The sequence below is a fragment of the Chlorocebus sabaeus genome, chromosome 1 (assembly GCF_047675955.1).
Source record: "Chlorocebus sabaeus isolate Y175 chromosome 1, mChlSab1.0.hap1, whole genome shotgun sequence".
NCBI classification, from domain to species: domain Eukaryota; kingdom Metazoa; phylum Chordata; class Mammalia; order Primates; family Cercopithecidae; genus Chlorocebus; species Chlorocebus sabaeus.
Genome location: NC_132904.1, coordinates 114,679,258 through 114,700,849, shown reverse-complemented (window position 1 = coordinate 114,700,849; position 21,592 = coordinate 114,679,258). Strand labels below are relative to the sequence as shown.

The 21,592-nt window shown below is 40.9% G+C and overlaps 1 protein-coding gene across 7 annotated transcripts in view; it reads right to left on the bottom strand.

Annotated features, from left to right (window-relative positions):
- The window catches only part of KMT2A (lysine methyltransferase 2A), a 92,649-nt gene that overhangs the window by 57,146 nt on the left and 13,911 nt on the right, over positions 1–21,592 (bottom strand). For all 7 annotated transcript variants that reach the window (XM_073021358.1, XM_073021359.1, XM_073021360.1 and 4 more), the window contains one exon: positions 2,233–2,302. In XM_073021358.1, the coding sequence (XP_072877459.1) occupies positions 2,233–2,302 (70 nt within the window). The remainder of the gene's footprint in view (positions 1–2,232; positions 2,303–21,592) is intronic.

Below are 21,592 nucleotides of genomic sequence, written 5' to 3'. Positions count from 1 at the left end.
AACATGCTTCTAGTCAGTCATCCCATCTTTTCAATTCAGAATTCTGGCTTTGAACAAATTTGAACACGCTGCTCTTCAATCATCAACATACCAACTCCCTGGGCAGTTCAGAGTACCATATTTCAATCTGTTTTCCCAAAGTAGACTAAGAAAAGTTTTACTGAACAGAAAAATGTTCATTCACGACACATCAGAATAAGATCACTGAATTCAGTGGCATGTGAACTAATTAGTGAAGTAACAAAATGATGTGTCTACTAAATCTACCCCCCTGCCTAGAGGTTCTTGAGCTAGTTAGTCTCAAGTTGCAAAAAGATTTAACCTTAACTGATGTAAACAGCAAAGTGACAACTTAATAAATCAAAGTCCTGTTCTAAATAAAAGGAATTTTCCAATGTATAAATAAGCTCAGTTTGCTACTTTTCAAGCCATTCAAGAAAACAAGACTGTTTTTAAAACACCTTGTATAAGTCTACATTTTAAAAAGTAGTAACTTGGCTATTTTATCAAATCTTCTCTTCCCTCTTGATAACATTCTTCTGAGATTAAAACTTCCCTTAATAGGCACCAAAGGAGATTTATGCCATTATGATGAACATTTTTACAATGGAACTACTTTCTAACAGAACAGAAGTCAACAAAGATTTTATTGTTGAGATTTCTAAATATAAATGCATTCCTCATCAATTAATTTATGAGAGTTCCTTTAATAGACTAAGGATTCACAGCTCCTTTCTCAACATATTCTAATTACAACAAAGGTAATAAACTAGGAGACAGCAGAGAAACCATGTTTCATTTCTCAAATAATGAAACATATCAAGATGGTTTCTTAGAAAAGAAGACAACATTCAAGGTAGACTGGTAGTCAAGAAAAAAAACTTAACAGAAAACTATCATGAAAACGTTGTGAATTAACAAAATAAAACTCCTGCCCGGAGTCTGGGTGACAGAGTGAGACTCTGTTTCAAAAACAAGAACAACAAACAAACAAAACAACTCCTGCCCGGAAATACATCAAACGATTCCTTATCATTGTGGTAGACTTGAACCTGGCCAATCAGAGGGCTTTATCAATTCTGAAAACCTCTTCTATCCTACTTTTAAAAAAATGCTTTTGGTAGACAAGTAGAAGCAGCAGAACAGAGAAGAGTCCCAGCACTGCTGCTAACTTCCCTGATCCAAAGAACTCTCAAACTGGTTATAAATCATTACTCATATATTTTATGGACCTCATTTTGTCATCTATAAACACAAAAAAAACCCAGATGATCTCTCAAATTCCTTTCCTATATGAAGTTTTAAGACTTCATCACATGTTAAAGAGAACACTGCTACTGTCTGAATAGCACAGATACACTACCGCCCAACTCCGCCCAACTAGAATGGCAATACCACCCCTATTTAAGAAAAGAAAAACTGTCAACTTGGATGTTTGAATTAGATGATAATATACGATGACTCTTAAGTGAGACCCTAATGCTAGCACACATCACAAGCTAAGTCAATGTCAAAAAGCAGAAACAGCTAACAATATCATAGTGTCTATCCACATAAAATCAAAGAAAACCATATATAAAGTCAGAATGGCAGCACAGATAGGGAATGCATTTTCATCAAAAGATGCATAGCTTTCTCCTATATAGAACTGAATTCTACAAGCCATTAAATGTTATTTCCATTGAGGGTCTTCTCTTAGGAAACTGCTTGTAAGTCTAGAATTTCAAGATATTCTAGATATTTTGTTGGTGAGAATGATGACAAATATTGCTAATTTTCCATTTTTTTTTTTAAATTTTAATACAGCCTTTCAAGAATCAGGTAAAAATGTTTCACATAATGCCAATATTTTGTTTTTGGTTCTTTGACAACAGTAGACCAAATTTAATCTGAAAAAAATAATGGCCAAATTATTCCCAAAGACATATACACTACCACATAACACAAAATGTGTAAATCTGAGGATGCTTTTAGTAGGTTACCTTCAGTTTGCCTACCAGATTTCCCAGTAATTCTGTAGAAACCTACTTCCCATGCCCCAAGTTGTTCCCAGAGAGAAAGAATAAGCCCAATGTGGCCTGATAGAGAAGAGTCCCATAAAGAAGTCTAGCTCATAAGCCATTTCCTAACCCCAGTATGGTAGAGCACCCTTTACATGCAAAGAAGGCAAGGGGAAGCCACAATCTCCTAACAAATAAAACTTAAAGGCACCATGCACTTAATTGGCCGTACCTGAAGGAGACCTTGTGGGACTTCGCACTCTGACTTCTTCATCTGAGCCAAAACCTAAGAATTGCTCATCCTACAACAAAGGAAAATTATTTTAAAATCAGAAGCAAAAACGTACATACAAACACATCCCAAAGAAATGCCCAGAGGAGACACAAATGAATTTGGAAAATTTGCCTTTTTATATTAATTATCATCATTCAAATGGATACTATAAAATAACTAATATAGAAATAAATGGACCCAGTCATACAGCTTTATTATAGACAAATAGGAGCTGTGTAGTAACTGAACAATGCATTGAAATGTCATCTTTGGTGCATAGTACACAGAGGATAGTGCTAAATTTCAAACTGTAGATACAGCCCAAAACAATTAAAGGACAACTTTAAATCAGGTAAGCAAATAAGTATAATGGCAGAAACATACAGCCCCAATACAACAAATGCTTTTCAACAAGTATTTAAGTCTATAGACACATAAGGAATAACATAAACAATATAATAATCTCTTGCCTTCTAAATATTAATAGAGACTGAAAGTGCCATAATTGTCAGTTCCTTAACTCAGGAATTGACATTTAGATATGATTTCTGTACATTTGAGATCGAGAGAGTCTCAACATGCATTTTATGGCATAATTTTGAAAATGCCTGTGATAAGAGACTTAATGGTGGGCAGCAGTGTTTGTGAAAGGGATCATGAATTGACCACATATAGGATGAAATCCTTTACTAAAACTTAGGGAAACATCCTATTTTCAGTTATAGTTGGAAAAGACAAAAAGCAAAAGCTTCTGCTTACCTCTAATTTTTAACCTGCTCTATAAAAAAAAAAAAAAAGGGATTTGTTTAACCTATTTTGCACAAGTTATCAAGAAAGATGGTCTATTTAAACAAACTGATTAATAGAAATTCAATGATTCAGAGATTGAGTTCTTTCCAGAGGGAGACACAGAATGATAGAATTTCAGATTCCGGAAACAAAATCCATATAAAACAAGAACAAAACAAGGATTGAAGAACAGACATTCTGGAACCTCCAATTAATAGTGGTAAGTCCCAAACTGAGTTCCAATGATAAAAGCACTGACATTTTCCTCTCAAGAGGTAAGATCACAGGTATGTGGACAACATCAATGAATTTTCTGAAGGATTATTTTCTCAGTTCATTTAAAACTAGAGTCAGGTGCTGACCGTCTTAGCCATGTTTCAGCCATGACTATATTAAAAGACATATGTAACTTTTAGGACAAATTAGCAGGTTCATCTCTTAAATTTAAATGCTTTAGAGGAGCAAAACATTTAAGGCCCAGTCTTTGCATACTAGGCAACTGAGAGACAAGTCTTATTGGCATCTAAAGAGGCTTTTGCTCTGAGATGGCTAAGATTAAAGTATTGGACTATCTAATACAAGGCTGAAATTCTCCTCTTCAAAGACATCTGAAAAAGCATTACAATTTTTTTTTTTTTTTGAGTCTTGCTCTGTCACCCAGGCTGGAGTGCAGTGGCGCGATTTCAGTTCACTGCAACCTCCGCCTCCTGGGTTCAAGCGATTCTCTTGCCTCAGCCTCCCGAGTAGCTAAGACTACAGGCCCTTGCCACCATGTCCAGCTAATTTTTGTATTTTTATTAGAGACAGGGTGTTACCATGTTGGCCAGGTTGGTCTCAAACTCCTGACCTCAAGTAATCTGCCCGCCTCAGCCTCCCAACAGCTGGGATTACAGGCATGCACCACTATGCCCAGCCATGAAAAAGTATTATAATTCTAAGAACGTATGAAACCTAAATTTAAGGAACACAGACTAGAGTACTTTTTTAAAAAAATTACCTATTTTGCTCAGGCTGGTCTTTAATTCCTGGTCTCAAGTGATACTCCTGCCTTAGCCTCCTGAGTAGCTGGGACTACATACATGCACCACCATGCCTGGCTTACTGGAGTACTTTTTACAGTTTCTTCTTTCATCACTAATTTAAATTCTTACATGTAAGTTCTTTTTCTGTTGTTTTTTTGTTTGTTTGTTTTTTGTTTTTTTGAGACAGAGTCTTGCTCTGTCACCCAAGCTGGAGTGCAATGGCGCCACCTCAGAGCTTGCTGCAGCCTCTGCCTCTCGGGTTCAAGAGATTCTCATGCCTCAGCCTCCCAAGTAGCTGGAGTTACAGGCATGTGCTACCACACCTGGCTAATTTTGTATTTTTAGTAGAGATGGGGCTTTTGCAATGTTGGCCAGGCTGGTCTTGAACTCCTGGCCTCAAGGGATCCACCCACCTCGGCCTCCCAAAGTGCTGGGATTACAGGTGTGAGCCACTGTGTCCAGCCGGTTCTTTTTACTTTAAGAAAGTTTAAAGTAAATTATTACTGTGAACATTATTTGTGAATAAAAAAATTTTCTCCTGACCAGCACAGTAGCTCACACCTTAATCCCAGCGCCTTGAGAGGCTGAGATTGGAAGGACTGCTGGAGGCCAGGAGTTCAAGACTAGCCTGGGCAACATAGTGAGACCCAATATAGTGAGTCTTTACAGAAAATTTTAAAATTAGCCAGTGCTCACTCTGTCACTCAGGCTAGACTGCAGTGGTGTGATCACGGCTCACTGCAGCCTCAAACTCCTGGGCTCTAGCAATGCTCCTGCCTTAGCCTCCTGGGCAGCTGGGACTACAGGCATGTACCAGTACCTAGCTAATTTTAAAATTTTTTACAGAGATGGGGTCTTGCTATGTTGCCCAGGCTGGTCTCAAACTTCTGGGCTCAAGTGATCCTCCCATACTGGCCTCCCAATCTAAAAAAAACTAAAAATAATTTTAAAATAATTAGCTCTCTCTTTTCATCTTAAAATAAGTTAGTATATAACTAACCTAAGACATGTGAATCTTAACCCCAAATAAATTTCTGGAATCATTTTCAGGGTTTACACTGTAGGCTACAATGTTACCAACAAAACAAAACAAAACAAAACAAGCCAAAACTCCTAACAGCACAATTAATATAAAATCTTATCACAATAATGAAATTCCATACTGTTAACTTTTAAAATGTACTTTCAGGCAGAAAAAAAAAGACATTAAAAATAGCAACCCTAAAGTACATTTTGAGGAAAAAGCAAATAAAATAGGCAATGGCAAATCACTTCAGATGCTATAAAAAACAAAACAGAAACAAAAAAATCATAGAACATAATTGTAGATATTATATACATGTAGATGTAGACAGCCAATCCAATCTTCTCATACATGATGCCAGTGAGGACAGTGCTCAATGTGGGGAGAGAAGGGTTGGTTTAGGGTCTCAGTCTGGTTCTCTCAGACTACGTAATCTTAGACAACTCACTTACTGTATCTATCCCTCAATTTCATTTTTTATTTGAGCATTGTAAGGAATAAATAATTTATGTGAAATCACTTGGAAAGCTATAGGCAACATACATATGAGGGGACTTCAAAAAGTTCATGGAAAAATGGAATTAAAAGATGAAAATTAAAAATATAAATTTTATTTCTCAACATAATCTCCAAGGTCAAGACCCTTTTGTAAGCCATGATACCAGCCATTTAGCCCATCCCTAAAGAACTGGGGGTCATGGGAATTGAAACATTTTAATGCAGTCTCTTTTTTTTTTGAGACGGAGTCTTGCTCTGTCGCCCGGGCTGGAGTGCAGTGGCCAGATCTCAGTTCACTGCAAGCTCCGCCTCCCGGGTTTACGCCATTCTCCTACCTCAGCCTCCTGAGTAGCTGGGACTACAGGCGCCCGCCACCTCGCCCAGCTAGTTTTTTGTATTTTTTAGTAGAGACGGGGTTTCACCATGTTAGCCAGGATGGTCTCGATCTCCTGACCTCGTGATTCGCCCGTCTTGGCCTCCCAAAGTGCTGGGATTACAGGCTTGAGCCACCGCGCCCGGCCTAATGCAGTCTCTTTTACATTATTAACTGAAGAAAAATGGGTGCCCTTCATAGTTTTTTTCTTTTTAAGATGGAGTCTCACTCTGTCACTCAGCTATAGTGCAGTGGCACAGTCTTGGCTCACTGCAACCTCCGACTCCTGGGTACAAGCGATTCTCCTGCCTCAGCCTAGATGCTCTGCCTCCTTCATAGATTTTTAAGATTGGGAAACAAGAAAGGCCAAGGAGCCAAATCAGCACATTTAATGATACTGAATGACTTCTTATCAAAATTCTCACAAAATTGCCCTTGTTTGATGAGAGGAATGAGCAGGAACATTATCATGATGGAGCAGGACTCTCTGGTGAAGTTTTCCTGGGTATTTTTTTTATTAAAGCTTTGGTTAACTTTCTCAAAAACACTTTCAAATAAGCTGATGCTGTCATTCTTTGGTCCTCCAGAAAGTCAACAAGCAAAATGCCCTGAGCATCCCCCAACAACTGCTGCCTTGACGTTTGCTCTTAAACAGTCTGCTTTTGCTTTGACTGGACCACTTCTACCTCCTGGTAGCCACTGCTTTGATTGTGCTTTGTCTTCAGGATCATATTGGTAAAGCCATGTTTCATCTCCTGTTAAAATTCTTCAAAGACATGCTTCAGGATCTTGCTCCCACTTGTTTAAAATTTCCACTGAATGCTCTACACTTGTCTGCAGCTGATTTGGGTGCAATGGTTTTGGTACCCATTTGATAGAAAGCTGCTCAACTTTAGTTTAGTGTTTTTTGTTTTTTTTTTCTGAGACAGAGTTTCGCTCTTGTCACCCAGGCTAGAGTGCAATGGCACAATCTTGGCTTACTGCAACCTCCACCTCCTGGGTTCAAGTGATTCCCCTGCCTCAACCTCCCAAGTAGCTGGGACTACAGGCATGCACCACCACACCTGGCTATTTTTATTTTTGTATGTTTAGTGGAGACGGGGTTTCGTCATGTTGGCCAGGCTGTTCTCGAACTCCTCACCTCAGGTGATCCACCCACTTTGGCCTCTGAAAGTGCTGGGATAACAGGCGTGAGCCACCACGCCTAGCCAACTTCAGTTTTTCAGTCAGAACCGTGTAAGCTGAACCAATTGAGATGTCTATGGTGCTGGCTATTATTTGTGCTGTTAATCATCATTCCTCTTCAATTACTGCATGGAACAAGATGAATTTTTTCCTTGCAAACTGGACAGTCTACTACAGGCTTCATCTTCAACATCATCTTGTCCCTTCTTAAAATGCTATCCAATTATTTATTTGGGGCACCGTCCCCATAAAGTTTACGTAAAGCATCAGTGATTTCACCATTCTTTCACTCAGCTTCACCATAAATTTTATGTTTGTGTTTGCTTCAATTTTAGCAGAACTTATGCTGCTCTGATAGGGGCTCTTTTCAAACTGATGTCTTATCCTTCTTAGTGCCTCAAACTGCATCCTGTTCAGACATGTTATGACAAGTTAGTGCAAGTTTATTTTGGTACATAAAAAAATTTTGAAATTCTGCAGTTTTTTCATAATATGTATTTTCCATGAGTTTTTTTTGAAGTCCCCTCACATAGTAGTTCTTGCTGTGTTTGAAGAAAATGAAGCTCTAAGAGGCCAAATGACTTGCCCAAGATTACACAGTTAGCTACAAAGAACCTAAGTGTCTAAATTGGCTGTACAATAGTCTTCCTGCCATAATAGGTACAATATAAAACAATAAATATTTAAAGGAATTGAATAAGTTGTCTATAGTACAAAATATGCTATTCTTTTAGCTACTGTAAAAGTCATATGATAGCCATTTTCAGATCCTTCAAATTTCTGATTAATTCATTCTTTTCCTGAATTTTACTCATGGAACAACCTGCTAATCTATGCATTTCACAAAGGCATCTGGGGATTTCCCAACACTTACCAGGGGACTACATTGCTAAATACATGTATTTTATGCTCCAAATGCTACAATGACTGACAGCTCAAGCAACTATACATATAATAATCAACAGGTAAAGTATTCAACAGGTAATAAAAAGTTATTAATCTTTAAAAGAAATGGGCTGGGTTCAGTGGCTCATGCCTGTAATCCCAGCACTTTGGGAGGACAAGGTAGGAGGAGTGCTTGACCCCCGGAGTTCAAGACCAGCCTGGGCAACATAGCAAGACTCCATCTTTATTAAAAATAAATAAATAAATAAAGATAAATGTAAGAGATACACACTGCTAGGTTCATTATTAACAACCTAATGAGTCATTTTTATATATTTCAAACTTTAACAAAATGTAACTACATAATCCTAACTGCAATGTGTTCAAAACAAGAGTTCCACTGAGCTGTCAGGCAGTTTAACCGTCAATATTTAAAGTTTCTAAGTACTTTCCAAAATGACAGGAAGCATTAATTCGTTTTCCTTCTGGTCTTGTAGCTGGAATAAGGAAATAAAAAAATAAGAGGTCAGGCCGGGCGCGGTGACTCACGCCTGTAATCCCAGCACTTTGGGAGGCCGAGGCAGGAGGATCACGGGGTCAAGAGATCAAGACCATCCTGGCTAACACCGTGAAACCCTGTCTCTACTAAAAAATACAAAAAAAAATTAGCCGGGCGTGATGGCGGGCGCCTGTAGTCCCAGCTACTCAGGAGGCTGAGGCAGGAAAATGGCGTGAACCCGGGAGGCAGAGCCTGCAGTGAGCCGAGATCGCGCCACTGCACTCCAGCCTGAGCGACAGAGCGAAACGCCGTCTCAAAAAACAAATAAATAAAAATAAGTAGTCAAAATGAACTATACTTTTACCCAAGAACTTTCTTTGCACTTGAAATATTGATTGATTTCATGAAGCATGCTTTAAAAAATAAGTAACTATTGTTTAAATAATCCAGACAGTTTAGCCAAAACCAAAAGCCGTCATTGTTATGTTAAAGAGCTCCAGTCTTCTAACTTTGAACTTCCAAGCCTATGTAAGAGCCCTAAAAAACCAAACCAAACCAAACCAAACAAAAAAACTAAGTAAAGCCAAGTTGAGAAAGCACTGGGAAAGAAGGCTACAAGAAGGTGCTGCAGCTGGGCCCGGTGGTTCACACCTGTAATCCCAGCACTTTGGAAGGTTGAGGTGGGCGGGTCACCTGAGGCCAGGAGTTCAAGATCAGCCTGGCCAGCACGGCGAAACTCCGTCTCTACAAAAAATAAAAAATTATCCAGGTGTTGTGGCATGTGCCTGTAGTCCCAGCTACTTGGGAGACTGAGGCACCAGAATTACTTGAACCTGGGAGGCACAGGTTGCAGCCAGCCAAGAGCTCATGCCACTGCACTCCAGCCTGAGTGACAACGCGAAACTCCATCTCAAAAATAAATAAATAAATAAATAAATAAAGAGGGTGCTGCAAAAATGTCCTCCTTGTTGCACACACTGCACTATCATCGGCAACAGGTTTCTCATCTTGCTCCATCACCCACCTTAAGCACATGGGGTCCCTGGAGGTTGGAAACAAGGCAAGAGTGTTGGCTTCCCAAGGATTTAAACTTCCCTAGAAATCAAAAGACTAAGGTAATATGTGTATAAAAAAGACAAAAGAAGCTGCAGTTAAATCCACATTTGGCATCGTGGCATCATAAGCCTGGAAAGCCCTGAAGAGAGAGGGTACAGGAGACATCATGCTATACATGACTAAGGATTCCTGGGAACTGGGCCCAGGTAACCATTCATCACACATACTTTTCCTTTCAACATGGCCTACTCTGATGAGCACAGCATTCCAAGACAGTATAGCCACAAAACCTAAACCTTGCTGACACTGATGTCCTTGGAGACTAGATCACCAAGATTTCATTTTCTTACCAGCAAAGACAGAAAAATACCCTTGCCAAGTAGAGCACTGTAAAATACTGTTTAGTTTCCAGTGATTAAGACAGCAAATTACACTATGTCATGTCACTTCCTAAGTCAAATCAATTGTAGAAATAATAAACATGTAGAATTTCTTTCTGACCCCTGCATCTCCACTCTAGGGTAACCAGTTTTTGAGAGCTTCCAAGCATACCTTTACCACTAGATTCAGCTTACTCATAAATATCTTAATATTCAGAAATTTTAGTGACAAAATTTTAATTCTTTAGTGGCCATTTTTGTGAATGACGAAGCAATAGGAATATTTGTCACAAGAGAACCTAAGTGAACCCCAAATAAGTATTACACATAATGTTTGTGTATAAAATATAAGGTATATTTAAAAAATACATGAAATTCTGTGTTTCAAGAAATTATGTACTACTAAGACAACTTTCAAACAAAGCAATATTTAATTCATTTGTTCATTCAAAAAACATTTATACACTTGCCCTAGGGCTATATGTTCCAGATACAACACTGAGTAAGACATGATTCCTGCTCCCAAGAAGTATCTAAGGCAGACAGGCAGTGTGCAATTTCAGTCTTCCTTTTAAAATTCAGTCGCATTAAAATGTCACTAAAGAATAGCTGGGTATGGTGGTGTGCGCCTGTAGTCCCAACTATTTGGGAGGCTGAAACAGAAGGATCACTGGAGACCAGGAGTTCAAGGCTGTGGTGCCCTATTGTTGCACCTGTGAATCCACTGCACTCCAGCCTGAGCAACATAGCCAGATCCTGCCTCTAAAAAAACAATGTTACTGAAGGATAAAACAGTATGTAATTCATACTCTGCAATAAAAAATTTTGCTTAAATCTTGAAGGCTGGGTGTGGTGTCTCATGACTATAAACCCAGAATTTTGTGAGGCCAAGAAAGGTGGATTGCTTGAGCTCAGGGAATTCGAGACCAGGCTGGGCAACATGGTGAGACCCCCTATCTCCACTAAAAATACAAAAAAATAGCTGAGTGTGGTGGTGCACACCTGTGGTCCAGCTACTAGGGAGGCTGAGGTAGGAGGATCCTTGAGCCTTGGGGGCGGAGGTTGAAGTGGGCTGAGATCGTGCCACTGCACTCCAGCCTGGGTGACAGAGCAGGTCCCTATCTCAAAAAAAAAAAAAAAAAAAAAAAAATTAGCTCCTTCTTCCTCCTATATTAGTATATGGTTCATGGAGAAATATTCAAATTTCAAAATTCTTTCAAAGGATGGCAATGTATATCTCCATTCCTCAGTATCATAACTAGGCACTCCAGAGTTAGAAATTAGAGTTTAGGCAATCAAGACCTAAATTATTTGTAGTAATTAGATGTGACACAGTTTCTAGTAATACCACTGATCTGATAAAATTTCAACTGATAAACTGCAATGTTTTCTTCCCTACCCCCAACTAAAATGCATAGCTTTTAGTTCCTCCCTTAAATTCCTCCCAATTGGGCTAGGTGCGGTGGCTCACGCCTGTAATCCCAGCACTTTGGGAGGCCAAGGCAGGCAGATCACTTAAGGTCAGGAGTTTGAGACCATCCTGGCATGACCAGAGACATGGTGAAACCCTGTCTCTACTAAAAATACATAAATTAGCCGGGCATGGTAGTGCCTGCCTGTAATCCCAGCTACTCAGGAGGCTGAGGTAGAATGCTTGAACCCAGGGCGGGGGGTTGTGGGGGGTCAGGTAGAGGTTGCAGTAAGCCAGTAAAGCCAGTAACTCACACCACTGTACTCCAGCCTGGGCAACGGAGCGACTCCATCTCAAAAAATATATATATATATTTTCAATATACTATAGTCAGAGCAAAAATCACCTGCCTAGAGTTCGTTACCTACCAGGCTAAGATGGAGGCTCCAGAGCTACTTTGAGAATTCTTCTACTGAATAAGCTCCAATACTCCTGGCCTCAGATGAATATAGCCTAGGATGACTTTGCTCATATCCTCACCTTCCTTTTCTAGCAAGAGACTCCTAGGTACTTCACAGCACTTAATTAAGTGGTAGGCATCTCAAACATGCCCTTTAGCAGCTGTATCTTAGCATTCTTCTGTCTCCAAAATTTTTAGTCTTATGAAAAATCAGGGCCTAGCATGGTGGCTCACACCTGTAATCGCAGCACTTTGGGAGGCTAAGGCGGATGGATCACTTGAGGCCAGAGTTCAGGATCAGCCTGGCCAACATGGTGAAACCCTGTCTCTACTGAAATAAAAAATTTGGTGGGCGTAGTGGTGCATGCCTTTAATCCCAGCTTCTTGGGTGGCTGATGCACAAGAATCACTTGAACCCAGGGGGCAGAGGCTGCAGTGAGCTGAGATCGTGCACTGCACTCCAGCCTGGGTAACAGAGCAAGACTGTCTCAAAGAAAAAAAAAAGAAAAAAAGTTTGAAAAATCAAATTCCTTCAATTACAAAATTAATTTCAATGAATCAATTGAAAATAACATCAATACCATAGACAGTATCAAAATCACTCCTGATGCACTTGTTTTTTGAAATACTTTGTTTTGAAGGCTTCTAGTTTTTGGTATCATTATATATCATTCAATCAAATGAGGAGCCCACAGGAGAACTAAGAAAATTACAACCAAACAACTAAAGTTGAAGAAATATCCAAGAGGCAAACTGTGCATCTTGGCAGCGACAAGTTTAAAAAGAATATCACTTCCCCTTTGGGAATTTATTCCAGGTAGCTATAACTTCAGCTGGCACATTTCCCCTTGTGGCTACTGCTACAAGCTTTAAAATACCAAGGTCTTAATGTCACACTTTAAAGACATGCTCAGATAATTACTAGTATTAGCAGAAGGAATTTTTAAAAATGTGTCCACACATTTGTCTTCTTTAGAGTGTGTACTCTGAGGACAGAAACAGTTTCCCTATTCATTTTTGTATTGCTAGTATCTAGCACAAATTTGGCACCCAATAAATGTTTGTAAAATGAAAATAAAAGAAATGCAATAAACTCATTTTAAAAACATTAAATGCCTACTGTGGTAATAGTACTATAGTAGAAATTACTGGAGGACTTCAAAGAATTACCTAATATGATTCTTACTTTTAAGAATGCATAGGGAAAGGACGAAGTGGCTCACACCTGAAATCATAACAATGGGAGGTGGAGGAGGGAGGATGGCTTGAGCCCGGGAGTTCTAGACCAGCCTAGTTCTAGACCAACACAGTGAAACCCTCTCTCTACAAAAAACTGAAAAAATTAACTGGGTGTGGTGGTGGATGCCTGTAGTCCCAGCTACTTGGGAGGTTGAGGTGGGAGAATTACTTAAGTCCAGAAGATACAGGTTACAGTGAACTGTGATCGAGACACTGCACTCCAGGCTAGGTGACAGAGTGAGACCCTATCTCAAAAATAAAACAAAATAAAATAAATTTTAAAGCATCTAAAAAAAATGCATAAGGAGAATGCCCTCAGGTTGGGAGGACAGACTGTACCAATTCATTCATTCACTCACTCATTAAAATATATATCGGCTATTACTAGGCTACGATATGAAAACAGAGATAAAGGACAGCTTCTATCTTTAAGGACCTGCTAGTCTTAAAAACAGATGAGTAACTTAATGAAATATAGTATGTTGCCTGCTATGCTAGAGGAAGACACTGCTAGAGGAGCACAGCAGAAAGACAATTAACCCAGTCAGGGAGAAAGGATCGGGAAAGCCATTGCAGAAAGGATGAAAACTTAATCTTTCGAAGGATGATAAAGCTGGTGGGGAGTGGGGGAGGAGTGTACTGCAAGCAGAGAGAATAACACATACAAAGGCACAGAGGCACAACAGAATGTGGTATGGAGTGAAATTAAAAACAGTTCCATATGACTGAGGCCTTAGCTGATATGGGAAAGGGGCAGAAGATGTTGAGGGGAAAAAAGGGCGGCCAGGCGTGGTGCTCACGCCTGTAATCCCACCACTTTGGGAGGCCAAGGTGGGCGGATCATGAGGTTAGGAGTTTGAGACCAGCCTGGCCAACATGGTGAAACCCTGTTTCTACTAAAAAAATACAAAAAAAAATTAGTTGGGCATGGTGGTGGGCACCTATAGTCCCAGCCACTCAGGAGGCTGAGGCAGAGAATCGCTTGAACCCAGGAGGCAGAGGCTGCAGTGAGCCAAGATCGTGCCACTGCACTCCAGCCTGGGTGACACAGCGAGACTGTCTCAAAATAAATAAATAAAATAAAAAATAAAAGGCAGGAGGTGTATCATGAAAGGTCTTATATGCCTTCATGAGTTTGAAGTTTATCTTTGAGGAAGTGTAGACCTCATCCTGAAGGCTATAGCCTATTAGTGACTCAGGTAGGAGAGAAGCATGATTAAATTTGGATTTTTGCTGCCAAAAGCTATGACAACAGTGGTGAAGTAGAGGCAGGAAGAACAGTTATAAAATGACAGTAGTGGCCACAGGGATTGAGGGGAAAAGGACAGATCCTATAGACAATAGGAAGCAAAATGGACAAGACTGATATAAAGGTTTAAGGGAGTGCAAAGAATCAATAAAACACTTGTGGATGTCTGGCTTAGGTTGATTAGGTTTATGGTGGTATTTACCAAGACTGGGAACACAGAAAGGAGACAGGTTTAAAGGAGTGGGAAGAGAGATCATTTTAGACATCTGAATTTGAAATGTTTATCCACGTTGTCTAAAGGGTATAATGATCTGAAGAAAACACATCTGACTCAATGAATAAATGAATGCTGAAACTGTGTATGAATTCAATCACCCAGGGAAAGAATATAGTACTGAGAGAAAAGGAGGGTAGATGGCAGAGCTCGGAGGAATACCTATATACTTAGAAACATACAGGCATGCCGGGCACGGCGGCTCACATCTGTAATCCCAGCACTCTGGGAGGCCAAGGCGGGCAGATCGTGAGGTCAGGAGATTGAGACCAGCCTGGCTAACATAGTGAAACCCCATCTCTACTAAAAACACAAAAAATTAGCTGGGCATGGTGGCGGGTGCTTGTAATCCCAGCTACTTGGGAGGCTGAGGCAAGAGAATCGCTTAAGCCCGGGAGGCAGAGGTTGCAGTGAATCGAGGTCGCGCCATTGCACTCCAGCCCGGGGGACAGTGCAAGACTCTGTCTCAAAAAAAAAAGGTTCATTTTTTTTTTATTTTTAGTAGAGACGAGGTCTCACTGTGTTGCGCAGGCTGGTCTGAAACTCCTGAGCTCAAGCAATCCTCCCAAAGTGCTAGGATTACAGGCATTAGCCACCATGCATGGCCCTAAAAGTTTTAAAGAATGCAGCTCTGAAGGAAATAGATCATGAAGGTAATGAGCAATGGCTGATTAACAGTAACAGGAGAGGCCAGGTGCAGTGGTTCACATCTATAATCCTAGCACTTTGGGAGCCTGAGGCAGTGGGATATTCCAGGAGTTTGAGATCAGCCTGGCAACATAGGGAGATGACATGTCTACAAAATAATTAAAAATGTATTAAAAATGTAGCCAGGGCTGGGCACACTGGCTCATGCCTATAATCCCAGCACTTTGGGAGGCTGAGGCAGGCAGCTTGCTTGAGCCAGCAGTTCAAGACCAGCCTGGGCAACAATGTAAAACCCCATCTCTACAAAAAATACAAAAATTAGCTGGGTGTGGTGGCTTGTGCCTATAGTCTCAGCTACTCGGAAGGCTGAGATGGATCACCAGAGCCCAGGAGGTCAAGGTTGCAGTGAGCCATGACTGCGCCACTGAACTCCAGCCTGGATAACAGAGCGAGACCCTATCTCAAAAAAAAAAAGAAAAATAATAATAAGAGTTGGGGAGGTGGGAAGAAAATCAGATGCAAGGATTGGAGGATTGGTAAAAACTGATTAGGCTGAAAAGGGGAAGCCACAGTAGGGCCAAGATAGAAGACAAATGAAATATCAGAACCTTGTTAATTCTAGTATGGTAGGGTCAAAGCGAATGCAATGAACACAAACTGCTACCATTGGTTCTCAAATGTAGAGAAGGCATTAACTGTAAAGTTTATTCTGGAAATGGTATATATAATGAACTAGAGTAAGAAAGACTTAAAAAAAGGGGGACCAGATAGCAGGCTACAGGCATAATTCAAATATGACTGTCATTCAATCATTCAGTAAGTATTTACTGAGTATTGCCAGGTACTGTTTGATTCTCAAGATACATGTAAAGAACAAAATTCCTGCCCCATGAAGCTACAATCTAATGGAGAGACAGAAAATAAACATATAACAAATAAATAAAAGACACTAGGGGCTGCGCATGGTGGCTCTCGCCTGTAATCCTAGCTACCAGGTAGGCTGAGGCAGGAGGTTCACGTGAGCCCAAGAGTTTGAGGCTGCAGTGAACTGACTGAGCCACTGCACTCCAACCTGGGTGACGGGGTGAAACCCCATCTCTAAGAAGAAAAAAGACATTAGGACAATAAGAATTGACAGGAGTAGGGGGTGGGGAGGGGTTAGCTGTGGGGTTATGTTCACTAGGGTGGTCAGGAAAGGCTTCTCTACGGTAATAGTTTACCAAAGACTGGAAATCCATGAGCCACAGGCCAAATTTGGCCCACCACCTGTTGTTTGTTCTGCAAATTAAAATTTTAAAAAACTTTTAGCCATTTTTTAAAAGTCAAAAGAATATTTTGTATATATGAAAACTATATGAAATTCAAATTTCAGTGTTCATAAATAAAATTGTATTGGAACATGGCCAGGTTCAATTGTTGATGGACAGACGGTCCCTGACTTACAATGGTTTGACTTACAATTTTTGACTTTACGATGAGCTTTTAAGTGTATTAAATGTATCTTTGGCTTATGATAATTTTGATTTATGGGTTTTTCAGGATGTAGCCCCATCGTAAGTTGGGGAGCATCTGTATTGCCTATGGTTGCTTTTGCACTACAACAACAAGAGTCGAGTAGTTCAACAGAGGCCATCTGGCCCTTTGCAGAAAAAAACTTGCCAAACCTGGTTAGACCTAAATGAGAAAAAGTCAGACATATAAAGACCTTGGTGGAGTAGTGTTCTAGCCTGAGAGCAAGTGCAAAGGCCCCAAGACAGCAACAGGCACAGCATGCCTGACAGACAGAAAAAGGCTAGTGTGGCTGCACAGCAGAATGGATGAGAATGAGAAGAGACAGTGCTCGAGAAGTAGGCTTGACCAGAGGCCAGATTACGTGTGGCTTTGTTGGCCATAGTAAGGAATCTGGATTTACCCTAGCAGTGTGGGGAGACACAGAGGGGTTTAAAGTGAAGGAATAGGATTTGATACCGGAGTTTACTATTGCTATGTGAGGAACAAACTTGAGTGAGGCAATAACACAAGCAAGTCCAACCAAGAGACTATAATGGGAGACTCTCAGGTTTTGGTAGTGAAGTTGTTGAGAGGTAGTTGAATTTAGGGCTGATTTTGGATGTAATGCAGACAGAATTCGCTGATAGGATAGATGTGGGATGTGAATAAAACAGAGAAACTAACGATGACTCTTACATCTTAGGCCTGAGCAACTGGATTTTTGGTGGAATAATTAAGAAACGAAGAGACTGGGAATGGAAAAGGTTTGAGGGAGAAAGTCAAGACTTTTTAGATATGGTAAGTATGAGATACCTATTAGGCATCCAAGTGCTTCAATGTATACGTGTTTCCTTGCCTATGAAATGGGAATAGTAGTGATACTTCAGACAACAGCCATGAAAGTTAGGTGAGATAATTCATGTGAAGTGCTCAGAATATAGCCTGGCCCACAATAAACACACAGTAAATATTAGCCAAATGGAAATATCAAATAGGCAGCAGGCTATACAAGCCTGGAACTCTGAGAAGTCATTAGTGTTAGAGAAAAAGGTTTCTTAGTACTCAGCGTACAGATGAGGCCTGGATGAGATGACCTAGGAAGAGTGTGTAGACAGAGAAGGCGGTGAAAAGTAGACTCCTGGGAACCTCAGACATTCAGGAGAGTTAAGCAGAGGAGGGAAGCCATACAGAATACTGAAAATTAACAGCCAATGAGTTACGAAGAAAAACAGGTGAGTACAATGTTAAAAAAAAAAAATCCAAGAAGGGAGTGGTCACCTGGTTCAAATGCTGCCAAAGGGTTTAACAAGATGAAGACTGAGAATTATCTATTCAATCTGGTAAAATAGAGCTCCTTGAGGACCTTGATAAGAGCTACTTCAGAGGCATCATGGGGATAAAAGCCCAACTGGAGTAGTTGGGGAGAGAATGAAAGGTGAGAAAGTAGAAACAGCAATTATACACAGCACATTCAAGGAGTTTTGTTGTGAAAAGGGAGAAAAGAATCAGGTAGTAGCTAGAGGTGGACGTGGGGTCAAGCGTTTTTTTAAAGAAGGATTATATTAAAGCAGATAGTTTTATATGGTGATGGGACCAATCTAGTTGTGAGAGAGAAATTGCCTACACAGCAGGAAAGATGAGATAACTGCAGGTATAACCCTGACTAGATGAGAGAGGATGGAATGTAGAGCTCAAATGGAGAGGTTGGCCTTAGATAGAAGGGGGCACTTCAGCCAGGCACAGAGGCTCACACCTGTAATCCCAGCACTTTGAGAGGCCGAGGTGGGCAGATTACGAGGTCAGGAGTTCGAGACCAGACTGGCCAATATGGGGAAACCCCATCTCTACTAAAAATACAAAAATTAGCAGGGCGTGGTGGCGGGCGCCTGTAATCCCAGCTATTCAGGAGGCTGAGGCAGAAGAATCACTTGAACCCAGGAGGCGGAGGTTGCAGGGAGCCGAGATGGGGCCACTGGACTCCAGCCTGGGCGACACAGTGAGACTCCATCTCAAAAAAAAGAAAAAAAAAGAGGGGGGCCCTTCTTTGATTATAGAAGGCAGCAGAGTATGTAGTCACATCTAAATTCCATTTTAACAGGAGGGAAAAAAGTTGTTTTGTTTTTTGAGACAGCATCTTATTCTGTTGCCCAGGCTGGAGTGCAGTGGTATGACCATACCTCACTGCAGCCTCCAATTCCTGGGCTTAAGTGATCCTTCCATCTCAGCCTCCAGAGGAGCTGGGACTGCAGTGCTCACCACAGTGCCTGGTTATTCTTATTCTCTTATAGAGAAGGGGTCTCACTATGTTGTTCAGACTGTCTTGAACTCCTGAGCTCATGCAGCCCTTCCTCTTCGGCCTCCCAAAGTGTTGGCATTACAGGCATGAGCCACCATGCCTGGCTGAAAAAGCTATTACATACTTTGAGAAAATTTAGGCCAGGCGCGGTGGCTGAAGCCTGTAATCCCTGCACTTTGGGAGGCCGAGACGGGAGGATCACGAGGTCAGGAGATCGAGACCATCCTGGCTAACATGGTGAAACCCCATCTCTACTAAAAAATACAAAAAACTAGCCAGGCACGGTGGCGGGCGCCTGTAGTCCCGGCTGCTGGGGAGGCTGAGGCAGGAGAATCGCTTGAACCCGGGAGGCGGAGCTTGCAGTGAGCTGAGATCTGGCCACTGCACTCCAGCCTGGGCGACAGAGTGAGACTCCGTCTCAAAAAAAAAAAAGAAAGAGAAAATTTAAAATCTCCTGATTCAGAGCCAGACATAGTTGTGTGCACCTGTAGTCTCAGCTACTTGGGAGGCTGAAGGAGTAGAATCGCTTAAGCCCAGGAGTTCAAGGGCTTTAATACATGATGATTATGCCTGTGAACAGCCACTGCCCTCCAGCGCAGGTAACATAGTGAGACTTCATCTCTTAAAAAAACAAAAAGCAAACAAACAAAAAAACCCCTCCTGATTCATGTATTACATTCTTGGTATAAGACAACTGACTCGGCCGGGCGCGGTGGCTCAAGCCTGTAATCCCAGCACTTTGGGAGGTCGAGACGGGCGGATCACGAGGTCAGGAGATCGAGACCATCCTGGCTAACCCAGTGAAACTCCGTCTCTACTAAAAAAATGCAAAAAACTAGCCGGGCGGGGTGGCGGGCGCCTGTAGTCCCAGCTACTTGGGAGGCTGAGGCAGAAGAATGGTGTGAACCCAGGAGGCGGAGCTTGCAGTGAGCTGAGATCTGGCCACTGCACTCCAGCCTGGGCGACAGAGCGAGACTCCGTCTCAAAAAAAAATAAAAAATAAAAAAAAATTAAAAAGACAACTGACTCAAGAATCACTAAATCCGTAAATGAATAGCTGAATTGCTTCCAATGACAATTCTGTTAACATTAGTTCTGAGAGCTTCAACCTTCATATTATCAATTTCCAAAGTATCTTGCAAAGTATTAAAAATGTGAATACTTATATTCCTGCTATATTTTAAGCCGAGCTCATTAAAAGAATGAGAGGCTAGGCATGGTGGGTCACACCGATAATCCCAACACTTTGAGAGGTCAAGGCAGGACGACTACTTGAGCCTGGGAGTTTGAGACCAGCTACACAAGATGGTGAGACCCCCATTTCTACAAAAAAAAAAAAAAAAAAAAATCACTTTGGGAGGCCAAGGTGGGTGGATCACCTGAGGTCAGGAGTTCGAGAACAAGCCTGGCTAACATGGTGAAACCCTATCTCTACTAAAAACATAAAACATTAGCCAGGTGTAGTGGCACACGCCTGTAGTCCCGGCTACTCAGGAGGCTTAGGCACGAGAATCACTTGAGCCCAGGAGGTGGAGGTTGCAGTGAGCCGAAATTGAGCCACTGCACTCCAGCCTGGGTGACAGGGCAAGACTTTGTCTCAAAAAAGAAAAGAAAAAAAAGAAAAGAAAATTAAAAATTAGTCAGGCATGGTGTTGTGAGCCTATGGTCCCAGCTACTCAGGAGGCTGAGGAACGAGGATCCCTTGAGCCCAGGAGTTTGAGGCTGCAGTGAGCTGTGTTTGTGCCACTGCATTCCAGCCTAAGTGGAAGAGCAAAAACCTGTCTCTTTGAAAAAAAAAAAAAAAAGAATTAGATAGCAAGTACCATGAGGGAAGGGACATCTCCAGTGGTAGAGCCCCAATAGCTGGTCATCTGCCTAGAATACAAAAGATGTTCTTTGAAAGATGAATTAGATTTTTCAATTTTTATTTCTTACTTGTAATGCAATATTTATGATGGCCATTTTTAGGAAGATGAGCCTCTTTGCAGGTACTTTTTCATTATTTGCAGTAGAAAAAAAATGCAGTGACACCTGTAAATAATTTCCAAAAGCGGAATATAAAAATAATGCTGCTCAATCAGTAAGAAAAGTATAATATACCCAAGCATAGTCAAATACACAGACATCAAGGGGAAAACTTCTTAAGCCAAAATGGTTAATGAAATTCCACCAGTCAAGAAATGTATGCTGCTATTGAACTGACATCATATTCTCTTGTGAACAGATTGTCAGGGGTAGGAACAAGGGTAGATTCTCTCTGGTTATTGGTGCATCAAGAGAACAATGATTATTTGAATGCGTAATAGATAGGAAGATATTTAAACTGTTTAAATATGATCTCTGCCTGTATTAAGAAATGTTAACACAAAAAGGTCACTTAGGATTAAAGAGCGCCAAGACAATAATTCTCTGTTCTTCAATAACAACAGAAGGTAAAAATTTCACCGACACAAGAATGAAGTTCAGTTTTCAAATATTTAATTCAATTCTACCTAGCAACTGTCACCTACGAAACACAAATGCTACTCACTTTGTAACT